This window comes from Chinchilla lanigera, unplaced genomic scaffold (assembly GCF_000276665.1).
Source record: "Chinchilla lanigera isolate Chin_1 unplaced genomic scaffold, ChiLan1.0 scaffold00014, whole genome shotgun sequence".
NCBI lineage: Eukaryota > Metazoa > Chordata > Mammalia > Rodentia > Chinchillidae > Chinchilla > Chinchilla lanigera.
Window position 1 is genome coordinate 14,203,564 of NW_004955415.1, and position 19,523 is coordinate 14,223,086.

The window sequence follows — 19,523 nt, forward strand, 5'->3', positions numbered from 1 at the left end:
AAACCAAAGACTATTATCAGGATCATCTTACCAGCACTGAATACTGTCATTCTGTAACTGTTTTTTTTTTTTTTTTTTTTTTTTTTTTTTTTTCTGTTTTTTTGAGAGAGAGTCTCACTGGCCTTAGCGATCCTCTTCTCTCAGCCTCCCAAGTGCTGGGATTAACAGGGTGTGCCACCATGCTTGGCTTTACAACATAGTTTGCTAACATAATGGGTAAAGAATAGTAACAAGAATGATATAACATAATAACATAATTATGGTTCTAAATTTCTTCTAAACTGATGATTGTTGATGCTGTGAGGTATCTCATACATCTACGAATCTCCTATTTTTTCATTTTCTGCTTCTATAAACAGCCTGTTCATATTTCTTGACCATTTTACCATTGGATTGCCTATTTCTCTCTTTTCTTTTTTCTCCCCAGTACTGGGGGTTAAAGCTAGGGCCTTGCCAGGAGTGGTGGCACATGCTTGTAATCCCAGCACTCGGGAGGCTGAGGTAGGAGGATCACTTTGAGTTTGAGGCCAGCCTGAACTACACTGCAAGACACTGTCTCAAAAAAAAAAAAAAAAAAAAAAAAAGCTAGGGCCTTGCACATGCTAAGCAAGTTCTACCCTTGAGCTATATCCTTAGCCCTGTATATCTCTGTCTTACTGATCTGCAAGAACTCCTCATAAATTATTTACTATTTGTCTACTGTGTTTTGCTTTGTTTGTTAATTTTGTCAAAATTAATAAATTAATTTGTAAGATTTGTTTCCCAAAGACATACACTTACCCTTTTCTTTAACCAACATCTGAGATGTCAAAAACGATTCTGAGAAGACCACAGATCCTAGGCATCCTCTTCCTCCCAGCAAGTCAGGAATGTCATAGACAGTCATACAAGCCTGCATCAAGTGAGAAACCAGCGTTAAGACCAGTTGCCAGCCCACATTCTTCACTGAGAGATCCACTGAAAGCAGACCACAAAAAATACTGCTTTGAAACAAATGGCAAGAGAATACTGGAGAGTTTCTGAGGAAAACTGGAGATGCTCTGAAATATACTCCTGAAGTGGGGGATGGCTTCTGGAACACCCAGGCATTCCCTGCATTGCTCCTTGATCAGAGGTACAATGGGATAGAAAAGTATCTGTGTGTTTCCATAAATTCTCTCAAATTGTTTTCCCTCTAAGAGGCAACTCAGCCTTCATTTTTTTTTTCAGTCTTCATTCTTAATTATGACTGGTTCTCAGCCTATCAGAGTTAGGGTGTTTCTTCTAGGCTTCTATGTACACATACACTTTACTTTTTTTTATTTTTTATTTTTTACACATCCACTTTATACACCACCCCCATTATTGTATTCTCACCAGCTTCTTTGCTTTAGGCCTAAGTTCTGAACACGTTTGGAAACCTGGTCATTCATTTAGTACACGTTTTTCATGGATATATTAAGTACATGTCAACACCTGCTCCTTTATATATAGTAGTCCACCTGTGACTGGTAATACTGATGTCACCTTCACTGGATCAAGAAACACCTAGCAAGTTAGTGAAGTACACTTCTGCGTGTGATCTGGGTGGGTCGTGGAGGTGTGCCCTTGGGTGCTATATACGATCCCTTCACTATTTTTCTCTGGCACTGTATCTCTGCTCTGCTTCCCAACTGCAATGAACTAACCAGCTTTGCTCATCAGGCCATTCCACTATGATGTTTGCATCTCGCAGCTTGCTGACCATCGACTGTATCTCCTGAAACTGTGAGGCTAATTAAACCCTTCCACTTTTAAGTTGTGAGTGTTGGGCATTGTGTCCAGCAACAGGAAAGCTAACTACTATAGAAAACTGGTATGTAATAGCTGGATATAGTAAAAAATCCTTGGGATTGGCACACAGACCCTCTGATGGGGAACTCTTGGAGCCCTGGGGGAAAGGACTCAAGCATGCTATAGAGGTATAGCCCTGGACTTCAACAAGGCCTTCAAAGGCCTCAGTGTGCTCTCTGCCTGATGCCAGTGCCACCATTCTCAAAGAGTGATGCTGTGGCTGCTTGGCCTATCCCCTTGGGGTGGTGGACCTAGTCCCAACTCCTTTATCCCCATTAGCAATGGGAACCCAGGTGTGGTATTCTAAGCCCTGCCCTTCTGACCAGGATGAGTCACACTAACAGCTTTGCTGCCTGGGCACATCCATTTTCCTGTGTACACCAACAATCACACTACTGAGAGTGTATTGAACTCCTAAGCAACAATGAGGCTGAGGGCTTCCCATGGAGAATTGCGCTGGTGTTCCTGCTCAGTTGGACTGACAACAAACCTGGACTGGTTCTGCCTGGGATCAATAGCATCAGGCCATCAAGGTGCTGACCCAAAAAGAGCACAACCACCCCACAGAGACTAGGACCTCTAAGTACATGGCTGGAGGTGGATAACAGGAACTCCAGTAACACTGCTGGATGCAGTTGCACTTCGTATTCAGCAGGTGAATGTGTCGGTGGGGAACTGAACTATGGGGTGGATACACTCTGACCTCTGCAACCGTACAATGCTGATTACTGACACACACAAGTAGTGGGACGGCCATAAGCTCACTGGTACGGGGCCCACCGATCAGCCCACTGCGGAAGCCTTATAGGTGACATGGGGTGGCCATACCTACTCACACACTTGACAGGACACTACACTGGGGGATTTTCCTATGTCAAGGGCACTATTAGACCCACCCTTACAGACACGCCCCGCAACTGGGACACTGTGTACCACAGGTGGCACAGTACTAGATAGTTGGCCTTGTGGTTTTATCCGATGGCCTATCTGATATTGCCAGAGGCAGAGACCACAGACCTGGCCCTTCAAGTTGAAGCCCTTGCTCAACATATAGCCCAGGTCTACAATGTTACACGGAAGGCTTTGATACTACTCAAAGATGTCTCAAATGAGAAAGATGGTTTTGTAGAACCGCATGGTTCTTGATTTGCTGACTGTAGCACGAGGAGGCACTCATGCCCTCTTGTATATGGAATGTTGTGTTCCTATCTCTGACCACCAGATGCAGGTGCAAGAAGCCTTACAGGAAATGGATGTAGAAGTGTGCACATCCATGCTTTGCAGCAAGACTCCCTCACCAATGATGGGAACCCTTGGGGTCTACCTGGCCCTGGGCAAGAATAAGGCACACTGTGGTGGTAATGGGGTTGGCAGTTCTGCTGTTCCTTGTATTGTTGTGGTCTTTGTGCACAGGGGTTAGCCCTCTGGGCTGCTCACAAGGAGTGACATTCCCCTGACCTATGAGGGGACAGGAAGTGGGGGATGCTGTGGCTTCAAAGCTCTGAGGACATGTTAGACATGTGAACCCACTGTCTCCCCTTGTAGATGATCCTCTACAACCCATTTCCTAGCCAGCTAGTTCATAAAGATTCTGCTTACCGTTTTCACAAAGGATAAGTTATCTTCACTGTCCAGAGGAACAATTCTAGAAGAAGAAAGAGATAGGAAAGAGACACATTAAAGAATTTTTAACTGTATGGAAATTTGCAGTGTTCTCTTTTTAAAATTCATAATGACAACTCACAACTTTAATTTCTCTCAGGGATTTAAAAAAACACTGTTGGGACAGGGATAGGGCTCAGTGGCACAGTGCCTGCCTGGCAAGCACAAGGTCTTGAGTTCGATTCTTGGTACCAAAAATAAATAAATAAAAAAACCCCACACTTCCAGGTGTGGTGATGCAGGCCTGTAATCCCAGCACTCAGGAGGCTGAGGCAGGAGGATCGTTGTGAGTTCAAGGCCAGCCTGGGCTACAAAGTGAGCTCAAGGCCAGCCTGAACTGCATAGTGAGACCCTATCTCAAAAAAGACAAAAAAACCAAACCAAAACAAAAAATAAACCACACTATGGTGACTGCATGTAGAAACAGCACATGGGTCCCTGGAGTGAATTATACCCACCCCTGTCCTTGCTCTCAGCCTTGGGCAGGAGGTACTCAGGGTACAAGGGTTCAGTTGAACACTGCCAGCTCAAGTCCAAGTCCAGAGTAGGGCGTTGGCCAGAGGTGGAAGTGTGAGAAGACCAACAGCTTAAGCAGCTACTACGCTGTTCTCCTCTCTTTACCTTCCCAACCTTGCCCCATGGGAAGAGGCCCTACAACCACACACTTACCTTCCTTGATTATTCACAGCATGTATATGAAAAGCTATCTTGGAGCTAGAGATCAAAAACAAAACAAAAAAGAAGTCAGTCTGTTTTTGCTTATTACTGAGTTGGAACCCTCCTCAGACACTTGCTTTTGCAGTTTGCTTGCTCTGGGCTCTCAAAGCCACCCAATAAGGTATGTGCCATCTCTGCTTCACATATTTATCTTTGATATTTTAGATACCTGTCCTACAGTCCCGTGTGAGCAGCAGGTGTAGCATACAGTTCTCAGGACTGCCCAGAGCAGAAAGAACGCCCACTGCAAACTGGGAGTGGCTCTATTGCGCAGGGCCTCCTGACCCACAACATCTACATACTGAAGAGACCCACCTCCTCTTTACTGACTTTGTGACAAGCAGCCAGGACTGCTCTGTGTCCAAGAAGAGGGCATGTTTCTGCTACTCACAGTTCACTGCTGCAGAGCTGCAGACAGAGTCAGCACTTCAGAGCGGAGAAATAACCAAAAACCCATCTGGACTGGCTCTTTTTGTAAAAGGAAAATTTAAAATTGAATAATTTCATGCCTTAAGAAACACAGTAACACTAACGTTCTGTGTGATTTGTGTTCCTTTTCCTCTCAGAGCAGCTCTGCTAATGTGATGCAGTTTGAATCCTCGGTGAAGTAGCTCTTGTGTTGGGAAGGGGATGGGGCTCTAAGTGGAGGACTGGCCCTAGGAGACTCTCTTCCCATTGCTTGGTGTTTTCCCCTTGCATCTTCCCCCACTTAGGGCCTTAGGCCTAGGCTCTGGGGTTGAGAATGGCCTGGCCAAGAGCCTGAGGAAGAGGAGGAGGAGAATAACTGTTTAAGATATGAGAAGACCTTAGTACAATAGCAGCTAAGGTCAATATGCCCAATGACTTTACAAGGTGAGCAGCTCAGAAGACAGATGTAAGCTGGGCACAGTGGTATACACCAGTAACCCCAGCTATGCAGGAGGTTGAGGAAAAAGGATCCACCTGAGCAACTGTTTCAAAAATAGCAAGACGGTTTCAAAAATAAATAAAAAGAGCTGGGGATATAGCTCTGTGTCATGTGGTACAGCACCTGCCTAGATTTCGAGGCCCTGGGCACAATTTCCAGTACTGGGAAAACAAAGGAACAAACAAACCCAGATAGTTACAGAGTTACCTATTTTGCCTGAGGTAACACAGCTGGAAAGTAAATAAAATTTATTTTCTCAAAGGTAAATTTCTCAATAAACTCTGTCGGGAAGAGACAGTGAAGGGCCAGGTAGGAGGATTGAAAGTATGAGTCCTGCCTGGGCAATTTAGCAAAACCCTGTCTGAAAATAAAAAATAAAAAGGGCTGGGCATGCAGCACCACGGCAGAGTGTCACTTGGTTTTGGTATCAATCTGCATCACATTCTAGCCTCAGAACATATGTGTGACTCTTCCTGGTGTAGTTCCTCTCTTGGACTCCTTGGCTTCTCAAACAAAGGCCTGATTGTCAATAATTCTTTATATATTCCGTATTTTACCAGAACATTTCTCAAAAAGCAGATGAAACATAATTATAAGGGACAAAAGTCTTTAAAAAAACAAACAAAAAAATTCCTCATAAAGAAAACAGCCATTGCTTACCGTAGTGCTGTCTTAAACTGAACCAACTCAAAGGAATCTAATCCAGATCCCAGGGTCTGCTCTGCTAACTCCTTTGCCTGTAAAATCAGTAACAAAACAGAGACAATTAGCATGTAGACAGCAAAAAGTACCCATACTGATAGGAATAGCCCGACTAACAATGTCTTCTCCCTACGTGACTATTTTGCATACATCAAGAGATTAAAGTGGAAGTGTCATGTTAAGGGAAACAGGTGCTCCTTTCTTCAGGCTGAGTTCACAGGAAAAACTTGCACTCAGGCAGGTGGGCATTGGTACCTGATCTGCCGAAGACCGAAGCAGCTGCGGTGATGCCAATGGCATGTAATATCTAGAAAAGTGCTTTCTCCTCCCCTCTCCCCTGGCTCTGAAGGAGGGCCCACTGCCCTCACTTTCTGCCAGATGCAAATAATATTCAAGTAGCTAGAGCTGCAGAAGATCAGTGAGAAATCAAAGGCATGAGAACTGATATTGAAGGAGGTCCCATGGTTGTGCACAGGCCTGCTGTCATGGTAGTGGCTAAAGGGCTGAGAAGCACCACAGCAGCGCTGGGATTCAAGTTCAGTGAGGAGGGGAGATGGCAAGGAGCTGGTGACTAAGGCTACGGTCTCTCAGCTATCTACATCATACACAACCTTTCCAATATCAACTGGCTTCCTTCAGGAAAGGTCCTATTGGCATTGGGAGGCATCAAGCTGACTCTTCTCATCTCCTTACTGGGTCAGATTTAGGAATCCAACTCAGCACGGCAGGTTAACCGCAAAACATCAAGGAAGAAAATGGTCAGAGAGCGAGAACACACTGCTTGTCTCGGAAAGGCAAATCAGACTTTCTAGTCCATAGCTGATTCTTAAAATACTGAATTATAGGAAACCAAACCATGTAGCTCAAGGCAAACTTACCTAACTTTATTAAAATTCAAGGTGGAATGATCTATATTCATTAACTTCTAAAAGCATTTTGTTTAAACTATTCACAAAGAATGTAGTACAGAGTAACTTTTTAAAAAACAAAACTGATATCTACAAGGAAGTACTGATTAATTGTCCCCCTTAAAACATCAGCAGTGTGGTCACAGGCAGTAGAAGCTCAGCACTCTACAGGCATCTCTTGCCAGGTGCCACAGAGGCCCAAGCACACATAAAAATGAATACTGCAAGGGGACCAGAAAATATACTAATAGATTAACAGATAGGGTGGTTTACATTAAAATAGTGACTACACAAAGAGAGAGAATAGAGAGAGAGATAGGAGAGAGAGAGATAGGAGGGAGGGAGGGAGAGAGAGAGAGAGAGAGAGAGAGAGAGAAACACGGTATTTAAATTACCTTTGTTAGACTGGAAGTTTTAGCATAACATGCAATGCCAGCTAAAACAGCCTCAATAACAGCAGCATAGATCTGGGACAAGAGCCTACTTCAAAAAAAAAAAAAAATGGGTTAACTACCATATCATGAGGTTTTGTCAAAAGCTTCATGCACATAATGACAGTCCTCAAGGAGCTGATTTATTTTTGTTTGTTTTGAGACAGAGTCCTGCTGTGTAATTCAGGCTGGTCTTGAACTCATTACACAGTCCAAGCTGACCCTAAACTTGCAGCGATCCTCCTGCCTTAGCCTCCTGAGTGCTGGGATTACAGGTGTTCACCATCATGCCTAGCTGATTTTTTTTTAACAATGAGAAAAATCCAAAATGAAACTCACTGAAAAAAGTCTAAACTTTTAGAAGTCATATGGTTGTTTGATTTATACTTTGCTCTGTTAAATCATCTTTTAAAACGTCAGCTTCTCTAAATTCTGTCTAAAAGACTGACCCTCTCTATTTGTGACCAACAGAATATAACTGGCAGGCACCCTGATCCCTCAGCAGGCAGCAGCAGCTACCATGGACCCAGACTCGCTTCTGTATATTGACAGAGATTTGCAGTTTTTCCAGGGCCAAGCCATACCACACCTTCATGGCCCCTTGCCAGACCTGCTGAAGGCTGCCTGGTATTGGAACCTCAGAAGGCAAGAGACACTGCCAGATTGAGCAGGGGCTGGGTTCATTGAAATTCAGATTAAACGGCTGCAGGTTGCTCTCCAAGCAGCCTGCGTCATCTAGAGAACGCAGTACTTTTGAGGGATCACTCATCTTCTCTGCAAAATATTGCTCTTTTTCTCTGATGATTCACTTCCGGAAGTCAGGAAGGTCTCTAGAAAATCCAACTCTGTTCTCTTCTATAGAAGGTTTTCCCACCCCTGTTTCAGGCTGGACCATTCTTTGCTGCGGGGTCTGTGCCTGCCATATGCATTGTTGAGGGTTCCTTTAGCAGCATCCCTCACCTCTACTCGCTAGATGCCAGCAGCACCTCCACTTGTGACAACCTGAAGCATCTCCAGACCTTGTCAGTGATGCTCAGGGATGGGGAAGGTAGAGATAAGGTAGCAGATTTGTCCTTGGTTGAGAATCACTATTTTAGTAGGAGACCCAGATTCTTCTCAATCAGGACACTTATGGAGAGAAAAGGCTCACCCTCGGGATAAGGGTCAGGGATGCCTGGCAAGGAAGTGACAAGGCCTCATGAAGAATTTGTCTATTTTTAAGCCCATAAGGCCCCAGAAGAAGGTTATAGGAATTTGACAATGGGCAGAAACACAGAAATGACCTGATCTAATTCTCTCATCTTATAGAAGCAGCAGCAGGGGCTCTGGGGATGGAGTCAGATGTTGGGAACTACAGTATCACTGGTAGACCTAAATTCTGGCCTATTCTCAGCCTGGTACCCTTCCACTGCACCACACCACACATCAGCAACTTCGGTTCCTCCTTGCTCCTGCAGCACATCTTCGCTTTGCAGGCAAGAGAGATGATTGAAGAAAAAGGGACAGATTTCACATAACAAAGTGACAACTCCCTGGGTCAACACATCCTGAAGATTGCTGGGCTGGCCAGAGTAGATGGTACACATGGCAGACAGGGCTCCAGAAGGGACACTGACAATAAGCTTTACCACTTTGGGTAAAGAATAATCTTCCATACCTTGGGTGAAGTTTTATAACTGCATATAAAGACATCCCCTCCCCTGCTTGATTTATTTTTTCCTTTTTGAGACAGGGTTTCGCTCTGCAATTCAGGCTGGCCTTAAACTCACTCTGTAGCTCAGGCTGGTCTCAAACTCATAGTGATCCTCCTGCCTCAGCCTCCTGAGTGCTGGGATTACAGGCATGCGCCACCATGCCTGGTCTTCCTTCACTTGATTTAAACATCACTCAGTTTGACACTAGTCAGCACCCCATCACCCCAACTTCTATTTAGGTCCTCAGACTGGAGTCCATATACAGCCAATACTTGGCTACTGATCCACAAAGTGACCGTGATGGTGCCCCTTGATGGTGCTTCTGTCAAGTTCCACTGGCCTGTGCTTTGATAAATCTCCTGACATGGCCCAAGTACCCCTTAATATCAGTTCCCAGTGCAGGGTACCAATGCATTTGGCTTTGGCAAAATATCTAAAGACCCAGAAAGAGGATCGCTGGCAGCGGTTAAGCTCAGCTGGCAGGGAAGTGCAAGCAGGCACAAAGCAAGACGACACCCGCCAACACACGAGCAAATGGCTGAGCTGCTGCTAAAGTGAAGGAAACCTACAAAAAAGAGAGAGAACTATATACACTTTATGATTATAATTACAAAAAACCTTGAAAAAAGCCTTTTACAGTAATTTTTTTGTTTGTTTGTTTTTTGACAGAGGATCTTGCTATGCAGTTCAGGCTGGCTTTGAACTTGTGGCAATCCTCCTGCCGCAGCTTCTTAAGTGCTGAGATACAGATGTGTACCACCATGCCTGGTTCCCATCGTATTTTTAAAGCCCAGAAAGATATACTGTGTACAAGATAATACTGGGTAATGCCAGAGAGGAAGAATTATTATTTTCCTTTCTCTACCTCCGTATTTTCTGTAGTACTATGAGTACAGTATTCCCTGCAGTACGTTGTCCCCAGTGCAGCTTTTGTGTGCCCTGCCTTAGGAATGCTGGTTCAGCTGTTTTGGGATTGGGTCAGGGGAGCCTTCATTTTGAAGGAATCCTTAGCTAATTTCTGGCCTGTCACTGGTGGCCTCTGGGAAGCACTAGTCTAGATCCCACCGGTTTATGCAGGGGTGTCTAATGAGATGTAACAAAATTCTTGTATGTCCACATTTCTGGGGGAGGATGCTTTCTGGAATTCAGTCACTTCAGCATTAATGAATTTCTTTCCTGTCTTTGGTTTCCTGCATAGGTAACAGGAGATGTCCTCTCAAGGGAGGACCTTTTTAAGGCTGTACAGATTGCAGCTCTGATCCACAAGCCTGAGTGTCAAGTCCAGCAAAAAAAAATCCTCAGATCACATGGGGTTTCGAGATTTTCCCAGCAGATTTCAGAATGTTTTATTTTAAGAAAAGCCCTCAATAAAAAATGCACTATGCAGAAAACATATGAAGGGGAGTTGTGCCATATAAATGCAGGGGTGTGCAGACAGGAAGTGTCTCGAGTCCCAGAGAGAGATACAGATAGCAAGCTGGCAGGTTCCTCCAGCCAGAATTTGAAGCCCAGTGCCATGTAATGGGGACCTCCTGGGACATTACAGAGTGGTTTACCTCATACCCAGAAGTTTAATGACTGCTGATCTCAACAGGAAATAGGACAGTCACAACTGAGAGGCTCAACTCAGAGCCAGAAAAATTAAATGCAAAGACTTACATTTGTTCAGTTTTCTTGGGAAGCTTATCACTCTTAGACAGCTTGTCATCACCACCTATGAAAGAGTACATGTAAAAGAATGTGATAAGAGTCCTGCTCTGAGTGATGGCGCACACCTATAATCCCAGCACTTGAGAGTCTGAGGCAGGAGGACTGCCACAAGTTCAAGGGTAGCCTGCACTACACAGCGAGACCCTGTCTCAAAAATGAACAAATTAAAAAAAAAAAAACAAAACCAAAACAAAAAGAATGTGTGAGCACAGGATATGCAAACACTTCAAGAAGCAGCTAGAAGGGCTTAATTTATTTCAAAGGCACTATCAAGAACACCACTTTTAGAAACAGTTAAACACAGTGTAAGCACAAGTAACAGTGGAACCTGACTCCTTTCAGTAACCTCCTGGACTTTCACCGCTGACATTTCCCAATCAGCATTACCACTAAGCAACAAAAAAGATGTGCAGAATCAGGCTCTGGGATATTTCTTCGTTTTATTTTTAATTTTCTAAACTTTGCAGTATCAGCAAATCAAGCTCAGTTCTGCTTCTTTATTTCCTTAATTATCTGATCCAAATCATGCTCTTTCCTCAGTTTCCTGGCTTATTCAACAACACCAAAGAGAAAATTCTACTTCTGATGTAACCCATTCTGGCAATGCTGAGATCCACATTCATTCTAGAAGTTTCTTCTACATCTCTTTGCATGCCTGCAGCTGTACATCTATAAGCAGGGCAGCCCTGTTAGCCTTCCCTTCCTGGATGGTGCCACAGCAAGTTCCCAACAGGTATCCTGTCACAGCTTTTCTCACTTTCTTCACAAGAAAATAGGCAGGCACGAGGCCAAGTCTTCCTGCTGTATCAAACAAAGTCTTTTTATTTCACCCTTTCCTGTGACAATGAGTACAGGACCTTACGCTTGCACAGACCTCTACACCACAGGCAGAACTAGGTTTTTGCCAGAAATACATTCTGTGAATAATGTGTTAAGACACATCGACTCTTGCTGCAAATTGTTATCATAAGCTTCTGAGAAAAGTAGTAAATTTTATGTTAATAACATGGGAAAAGCCATTCATTAAGATGACATGACAATTAATGAGATGACAATTCATAGCAACTTACCTAAGTAAGGAACATGAGTAGCTCCAAAAAAGTATGTTCTTGAACATGCAAGGGGTCCCTTTGGTGAGATGCACTGTGCTACCTGGAGGTCAGAAAAAAAAAAAAACAAAAAGGAACACGGACTTAGACATAGAGTATACTGCCAGAGAAATAAAGAGCACACAGTTAATGGAAATAAATTTTATTTTACCAAAACTGATTTATTATTTTGTAAAGACATAAAAGACCACCTTTAATTTTCTTTTTTCTTTTTTTTTTTTTTTTTTTTTTTGGAGACAGTTTCACCAGGTAGTTCAGGCTGGACTTGAACACTCATGTAGCCCAGGTTGGCCTCAAACTCACAGCAATCCTCCTGTATCAGCTTCCCAAATGCTAGGATTACAGATGTACACCACCACATTCATCTAATTTTTTTTCTTGTCTTTTTAATTTTAAAAAATAGAAGAATGAAACATATTAACAAACACACATACGTTTACAAAATAACACAGGAACAATACAAGGAATACTGAAATTCAGACAAGGTGACAGGAAATTAACAATAGTTGTTGTATGACATATTGATTTCTTCAAAGTGTCATCTAATTTTTTTCTAAATGTACATATTTCCAAAGGTATCTTTTGCATGTGTATTTGGTTTTGTTCGTATACACTGACTATAAGGTTGCTATTGGGTAATGAGTCAGCTCAGGATGCTAATGAATTCACAACTCAGAAGGAAAAAGAGACAATGTGTTTGAGTTTTGACCCCCATTAATATTCAGTCCAGAGATTTCACAGCAAAGACCTTGGCCCATATGATAGGCAGAACTGTAGAGCAGCGACAAATTCAGGAAACCTGGCTCTCCACGTTCATTTGGATTTTATCACTGTAGATAGCTCCTTTTTTTTTTTTTTTTTTTAAAGACAGGGTCTTGCTTTGTAAAGCAGGCTAAACTTGAACTCATTATGTAACTCAGGCTGGCCTCCAACTCACAGCAATCCTCCTGTCTCATCTTCCCAAGTGCTGGGATTACAGGCATGTGCCACCACACTGCGCTGTACATACCCTCTGAAAAGAGAAAGTAAGTTCTGCCAGGTTTTAAAGTTTTTATTTATCTTCCTTGTTAAATTGTTCATTTATAGAGATGGAAATGGATGTATGTCACCTCGTAAGTATTCCTAGTACAGTAGTTACAAAATGCAAAAATGCTAATGTGAAAACTGAAGGAATGGAAATTAGTACAGTATGTAAGAATAACTAAATGTTCACAAATATTCATTTCTTCTATTTTACCCAATTTAAGGACACTATACCAATACAGCACATTTTCTGTAATACTGTGAATTCAAGTTACAGATATGAAATGAGGACTTACTCTTTTTTTTTGGTACTAGGAATCACACTCAGGACCTTGCACTTACCAGGCAGGCACTTGTGCCACTGAGCTATATACCAGCCCCAATGAGGACTTATTCTAACTACAATTCACTGTAGTAAACATAATCAATATTGCCATAATACTGAGTGAAAACTCAGGTACATGTTGCTAATTTTTTTTTTTTTTTTTTTTTTTTTTTTTTTGAGACAGGGTCTTGCCATGCAATTCAGGCTGGCCCTGAACTCACTGTGTAGTCCAGGCTGGCCTCGAACTCAAGGGGATCCTCCTGCCTTACCCTCCCAAGTACTGGGATTACAGCCACCCACCTCCTTACCACTGCCCAGCTGTACTCCTAATTGTTGTTTAATGTATTTTATTATTTTGGGATATTCCTGCAATTAAAACATGTTCCTTGAATTTTCAAATTTTCCCTTACTAAAGGCTTTTCTAAGAGCCAGGTGTGGTGGTGCATGACTGTAATCCCAATACTGTGGAGGCCGAGGCAGGAGGATTGCTGCTAGTTTAAGGCCAGCCTGGGCTACACAATGAGTTCAGGGCTAGCCTGAACTATATAGCAAGATATTGCTTCAACAAACAAACAAACAAACAAAACAAAGGAGGGGGGATTTTTTTTAAAGGCTTTTTAATCACCTACTTCTACATGTTGTCTTTTTTTTTTTTTTTTTTTTTTTTTTTTTACTAGATTCCCTAACACATTAAATATAGTTATCTGGAGCAGATTAGAGGGACATAAAAACCCAGGGCAAATGCTTATCTGTGGCTGATGATTGTAACATCATTACATGCTTACTGTGTACCATGTGGTTGGAAAAAAATGTATCCTGCTGTATCCTTATGAGAATGTTACTTGTGCTTAGAAATCCCCAATTGACCTTGTCCCCTTCCCAGAAACAAAGCCTCGCCCATTCCAAGCAACGGAAGTTTGCCCCTGTAAGTCTGGACACACCTCATGTCACCTGGCATTCCAAGCAGGACACCCATCTTGCAGCACCACTCTGCCGCTAAGAGGGCTCTTCTGCATTCTCTGCATTTGCCACACTTTAAATAAACTCTTGCTTTGTACTCTATCAGTCTTGATTCTCCCACTTTCGGCTAAAAGCCTCACTTCATTTTTTTACTGGAGTAAGGGCAAAAACTCAAAGAAAGGTGGGGGAGGGTCACTATGGGGAAATCACAGCCCCTCACTCAGATGCCCCCACCCCTGTCAGACACAAGTTTTTTTTTTTTCCCCAGACACAACAGTTATTTTATCTATTTATTTACTTATTTAGGTGGTTTTTTTGAGTCAGGGTCTTACTATTAGTTCAGGTTGGCCTTGAACTCATTATGTAGACCAGGCTGGCCTCAAACCTGGGGCGATTCTCCTGCCTCAGACTCCCAAGTGCTGGGATCATAGGCGTGCATCACCACGCCCTGCTGTGTTCCCTTTTCACCCAATGCCTTTTCTTGCCTTTTAGCATGCCTCATAAATTTTGGTTGAAAACCAGATATAATGTACCAGGTAATATGATCTGTGATAAAAAGGTCTTTCATGTGAGGTTTGATGTTAATCTGGCTGGGAACTGGGTTCTATTTAATGTTTTCTGTCGCTGTAGCTGTGCCAGTCGCTTTACATTCCTCTAGTACTAGTGTTTATTTTTGCAGACAGGATTCTGGGTTTAAAACTTGCCTTGAACTTGCTAGTAGCCTACACTGGCCTTGAACTCACAATCCTCCTGCCTCAGCCTCCCCAGTGCTGGGGATACAGGTCTGGTTTCCTGTACTGTTCTTACACAGTACTTGTTCCCCACCCCCATTCCTCCTTATACAGCTGTGCCTTTTAGCAGTAATTCCTGCCATTATACTGTGCACCTGCTGGGGTGGCACTCAAGTGAGCAGGGATGGGAAGGGCTCTATAATCTTACGATTAACGTTAGTCTACAAGTGGGTCTGTGTTTCTGGGCTGTGACCTTCTGAAGTATTCCTTAGCTTTCTTTTTCCCCTCCTAGCTGAGAAAGGAAAGCTAGAGTGCAACAGATTCTGGGAAATGCCCTTTTCCCACACGGAATACAGCTTGGGTAAACTTGTCCTAGAAAGTAGTCTTTGCTAGCAAGGCCTTTGCTATTGTCTTTGTCATATTTCAAAACGTGTACTCTTCTCCTGCCAAATTCATGGAACCAAAACCCATGACTGGAAATTCTCCTGGGTGCCGCAGGAGTCTCTCACTCTGACAGGAGTCCATGTTCAGCCCCGAGAGTTTCATTACATTCACTGTTTAAGTATTCCCAGCAGTGTTAGCTACAGTGGCTTCTGCTCCCGCAAGCAGATACCGCTGGGACTCTCGGAATTTACCTCTCCACAGTCCAGCGGCACTTGACCTTAAGACCCCAGGTTTTCTGATGGGTCTAAGAAAGGGCACTGCCTTTTTTTTTTAAAGTACACAGACTATTTCCCAGCTGAGATGAAGTCTCCTATGAAGGCTTCCTCTGACACTGGTTTGGTGGGTGAGCAGGAGGTCCTGCCACCTCATCAAGACAAAGCAGGAGCAAAAACCAGGAACTAAAAAAGGTGGTCGGTGGTGGTGGGTGTGTGTGTGCGCGAGCGCGCAGTTCAGATCCCCAGGATGCCTTCTCTTCCCCTACTGCTTTGGGAGGGTGACAATTGCTGTGAGTAAGGAGGAGGCCTTGTTTGGTTTTTACAGTCCTGAGAACTGAAACCAGGCCTTTTGTGCCAGGCTAAGTTCCAACATCTTTTTATTTTGAGACAGGGCTTGCTAAGTTGGAGGTAGCCTGATATTGCTCATTGGTGGTGTGGGCCTCTGTGGCACTGCACCCAGGGAGAGACCCCTTGTTACTGCAGGTGGGATGACTGCCAGGCTTCTCTCTGTCTCCTCTGGCACCATCCTGAGGAGAGTGGGGAAGGTGTACCTCAATTCCAGTCTGGCCAGGGCAGAGGTAAGGGTAAGGGTGGGTGGCAGTTTTTCTGTGGGGTTTGCATACAGCAGTTGTCTAAAAGCTTTCTGTCTTTCAAGGCTGCACCTTTCCCAGGCCTCTGAATATCTCTGGATAGTCTCCAGTATCAGTTTGGATATAAGGGAAAAGGAAAGCCCAGAGAACTCTCCACCATTTTATTTCTTTGGTCCTGGCCAGTCTGCTTTCTACCACTGTATCTCTCAGAGTCTGCTTATGTTTGTTTTATATGAAATGTGAAGGGTTTTCAGTCATAGTGAGAGAAGTAGGAAAAAGGATGGCTCCTGTTTTCCTATCAGCAGGAGTCAGATTGTTGCCTCTATTTTATTTTAAACATGTTCAGTCAACTATTAAGATTACCCAGAGAAGCCTGCTCACCTAGCATTTTCTATGTTCTCTGCGAGTGTCTGGGTGACTAAAATGGAACTGAGCCCTCCCTTTGCAGAACAGCAAGATGGTGACAGCACACACACTCTGGGAGTCCTATATCCGGCTGGCGGGAGCCCAGTGTCCTGTGTGTAGTCCAGAGAGACTAAGCTACACCTACTTGGGTCATATGTTCTCCAAACCCAAAGGAAAAATAACAGTACCTACCACCTTAGCTTTCCTTATTGCTAGAAACATTTTGAAAACACATTAAATTTGTTAGCATAGACTCTTACAAGCATTAGAATCCTATATGTAAGTCTAATGTTTCCTTTAAAGAATGTAAAAGACAGTGAGGTATGGTGGTGCATTCCCGTAATCCCAGAACTCCGGAAGCTGAGGCAGGAGGATCACTGTGAGTTCCAGGCCAGACTAACCTCCCATAGTGAAAGGCTAGCCTGAACTACATAGAGTCCATCTTAGGAAGAAGAAAAAAGAATGTAAAAGACAATATAATGAAAGCAAAGCTCTCCTGGTACTTCCAGTAAAAGAATAATGATCATGAAGGTTTATATACATATTTTTTTTGGTCTTTGTGAGACAAGATTTCACTATGCGGTTCCGGCTGGCCTTGAACTCAAAGTGATCCTCCTGCCTCAGCTTCCTGAGTGCTCAGATTACAGGTGTGCACCACTCTACCCTGTTTATATCCTTAAATGTAACAGGACATAATAAAATTCGTCTTAAAATGATACATAAAAGTATGGTTCAAACCTTTTTTCTTTATTTCTAAATTAAACATTTTCAAATCATACCTAGTACTTTTAAAAAAAACAGTGTCTAATAATTTCTTTTTACTCCAAAACAACTTCACATTCAGGGTTAAATCAAATTACTAAGTGGAAAAGATTCCATTTGCCCACCAGCCTTTTCCTACAGTTTGGTTATAAAGCTAATTAAGCAACAAGCAGTCCAGCTACTCACCATGTGTTTGGCAAAGGTCCCACCAGGACCAGTGCTGCGTACCAGGTGACCTTCGGAAGGGAAGTTAAAGTTGCCAGCATTCAGGTTATCTCGTGTGGAGTGATTACCAAAGAGAACAAATGGCTGTCGATTAGGGCTGGAACGGCAAGTCAAAAAGCCAAGTGATTAGAGGAGATTCCTAGCCAGGGCAACTTCATCAGAGCTGAGTGAGTTCCAGGGTTTTTCTGGTTGATGTCCTGTGCCGTGAGCAGAGTAGTCTATCTAATGTTCCTGGTAGATCGGGAAGGGATGCCAGATGTCTCTGGTTCTTCCTAGTGACCCACAGGGACCAGCCATTTCAGCATGTAACTGTACCCATGCTGTTTATATTTTCAGTCTGTCCTCCTTTTTGAGAAATCATAGTCCCATAAATTTGCTGTCCATGATGCCGTGATGGAGCAAAACCCTAGTTTTAAATATTTTATTTAATTAATTCATTAACTAATTTTTTGTCTTTTTGAGACAGGGTCTCGCTATGCAGTTCAGGCTGACCTTGAGCTCACTCTTGTAGCCCAGGCTGGTCTTGAACTTGTGATGATCCTCCTGCCTCAGCGCCCCCGAGTGCTGGGATTACAGGTGTGAACCATCACGCCCGGCAAATGTAACATTTTAATAGGAACATAGGTTTTAAAGTATGACAGCTGCAAGAGGCAGACTAGACAGACAGTAGCAGTTACTAGTTCCTGAGTAACTTTCAGGAAGGAGGGGACAAGAGTTGCGCATGGTCTCGTCACTACCCCTGTGTGCCCCTGTTCCACCACACACCTTCTGCCCCTTTCTTGGCTGGACTCCACCCTTCTCCCATTTTCTGCTTACAGCTCAGCCCAACCTGAGTAACCTCCCTTAGTCATTTCATCCAGAGAGCTCTCGCAAAAGTCACCAAACAAATGCAATGGCCTTCTGCTTCTTCACCCTCTCAATCCAATAAACCTCTTGAAAATCCTTCCAACTTATCCATTTCTCTCCAACCATGTGGCCACAATCCTGGTTTGTGCTGCTACCCTTTCCTCCCTGAACATGTGTAAGATTTCCTGTTTTCCTGCATCCACTCAATCTTTATAATCCATTTTCCAAAAGTAGTAATTTTTTAAACACGCAAAGCATTTACTGTCATTATACCATTCTCAGGAGAAGGCACTTGCACATGGCCAACAAGAACACACATGGTCGCTCAGCTTCTTCAGGTCCATAGAAGGTCACTCTCCCCAGCTCCTGCACTACAGCTGAGCTCATGCTGTCTTTGTTCTCTCGTCTCAGGACCTCTGCTACGCTTCCTTCTCTCGATTATCTCCACTCACTGTACATGTCCCCCTGAGGGGAGGCCAGGCTCTCTTTAGCTACAGTTTTCACTGTAGTACCACATGTTCTTTTAAGGCCCAGATTTTGTAATGATTTCTTTTTTTTAGTATTTATTTTTTCCATTTTAAATTACTGTATGTGTGCAGTACATAATGTTTACCTTCCTTGTGAGAAGTTGGTACGTGTATATAACGTACCTTCATTCCTTTCATGTCCCCTTGCTCTCCCCCACCCCTCCGTTTATCTCTTGCTCCTCTTTGTAAATGTACTTCTGTGAGGTTGTTGGTTAATGTCTATTGCTCCACTACACTAAAATTCCACGTGCGCAGAGACTGTATTTGTTCTGTTTACTTTTTAACCATGTATCGCTCTTCCTTAGTATATCATTTGTTCTCAGTAAATACTCAATGATAGAAAGAATATTTTTAAAAATGTATTTTTGAGACAGGGTCTCATTATACAGTTCAGTCTGGCTTTGAACTCATTATGTTGCCCAGGCTGGCCTCAAACTTGTGGTGACCCTCCTGAGTGCTGGGATTATAGGCATGTGCCACCATGACAGGTTTGGAAAGAATATTTTAAACGATTGTCTCTTCTATTCTTTCTTTAAACTGCTCTTAATGTGCATTATGTAGAAAATTTTTTGCATTTCATTTCATTCCTCTTTAAAATGTACTTAAGCTTCAGGCAATTGTTAAAAATAAATGTGACCACCAGGTTTAGTGGTCTACCTGTAATCCTAGCACTTGGGAGGCTGAGGCAGGATCACTGTGAGTTGGAGGCCAGCCTGGACTACACAGTGAGACCCTGTCTCAAAAAAACGCACGAACATACAAAAGTGATTTTTCTTCTGAAAATCAATGCAAGCTAAGTAATGCTTTAGGCATAAAAC

At 43.2% G+C, this 19,523-nt stretch overlaps 1 protein-coding gene across 2 annotated transcripts in view; it reads right to left on the bottom strand.

Annotated features, from left to right (window-relative positions):
* The window catches only part of LOC102026314 (chromosome unknown open reading frame, human C20orf194), a 128,447-nt gene that overhangs the window by 55,102 nt on the left and 53,822 nt on the right, over positions 1-19,523 (bottom strand). Inside the window, exons 10-17 of one of the 2 annotated variants that reach the window (XM_013512268.1) lie at positions 17,294-17,429; positions 11,614-11,695; positions 10,493-10,547; positions 7,104-7,188; positions 5,759-5,835; positions 4,144-4,188; positions 3,412-3,457; positions 781-892 (exon numbers count right to left, since the gene is read on the bottom strand). In XM_013512268.1, the coding sequence (XP_013367722.1) occupies positions 781-892; positions 3,412-3,457; positions 4,144-4,188; positions 5,759-5,835; positions 7,104-7,188; positions 10,493-10,547; positions 11,614-11,695; positions 17,294-17,429 (638 nt within the window). Of the gene's footprint in view, positions 1-780; positions 893-3,411; positions 3,458-4,143; positions 4,189-5,758; positions 5,836-7,103; positions 7,192-10,492; positions 10,548-11,613; positions 11,696-17,293; positions 17,430-19,523 lie in introns of both variants that reach the window. The other variant, XM_005380792.2, reaches the window with a different exon arrangement.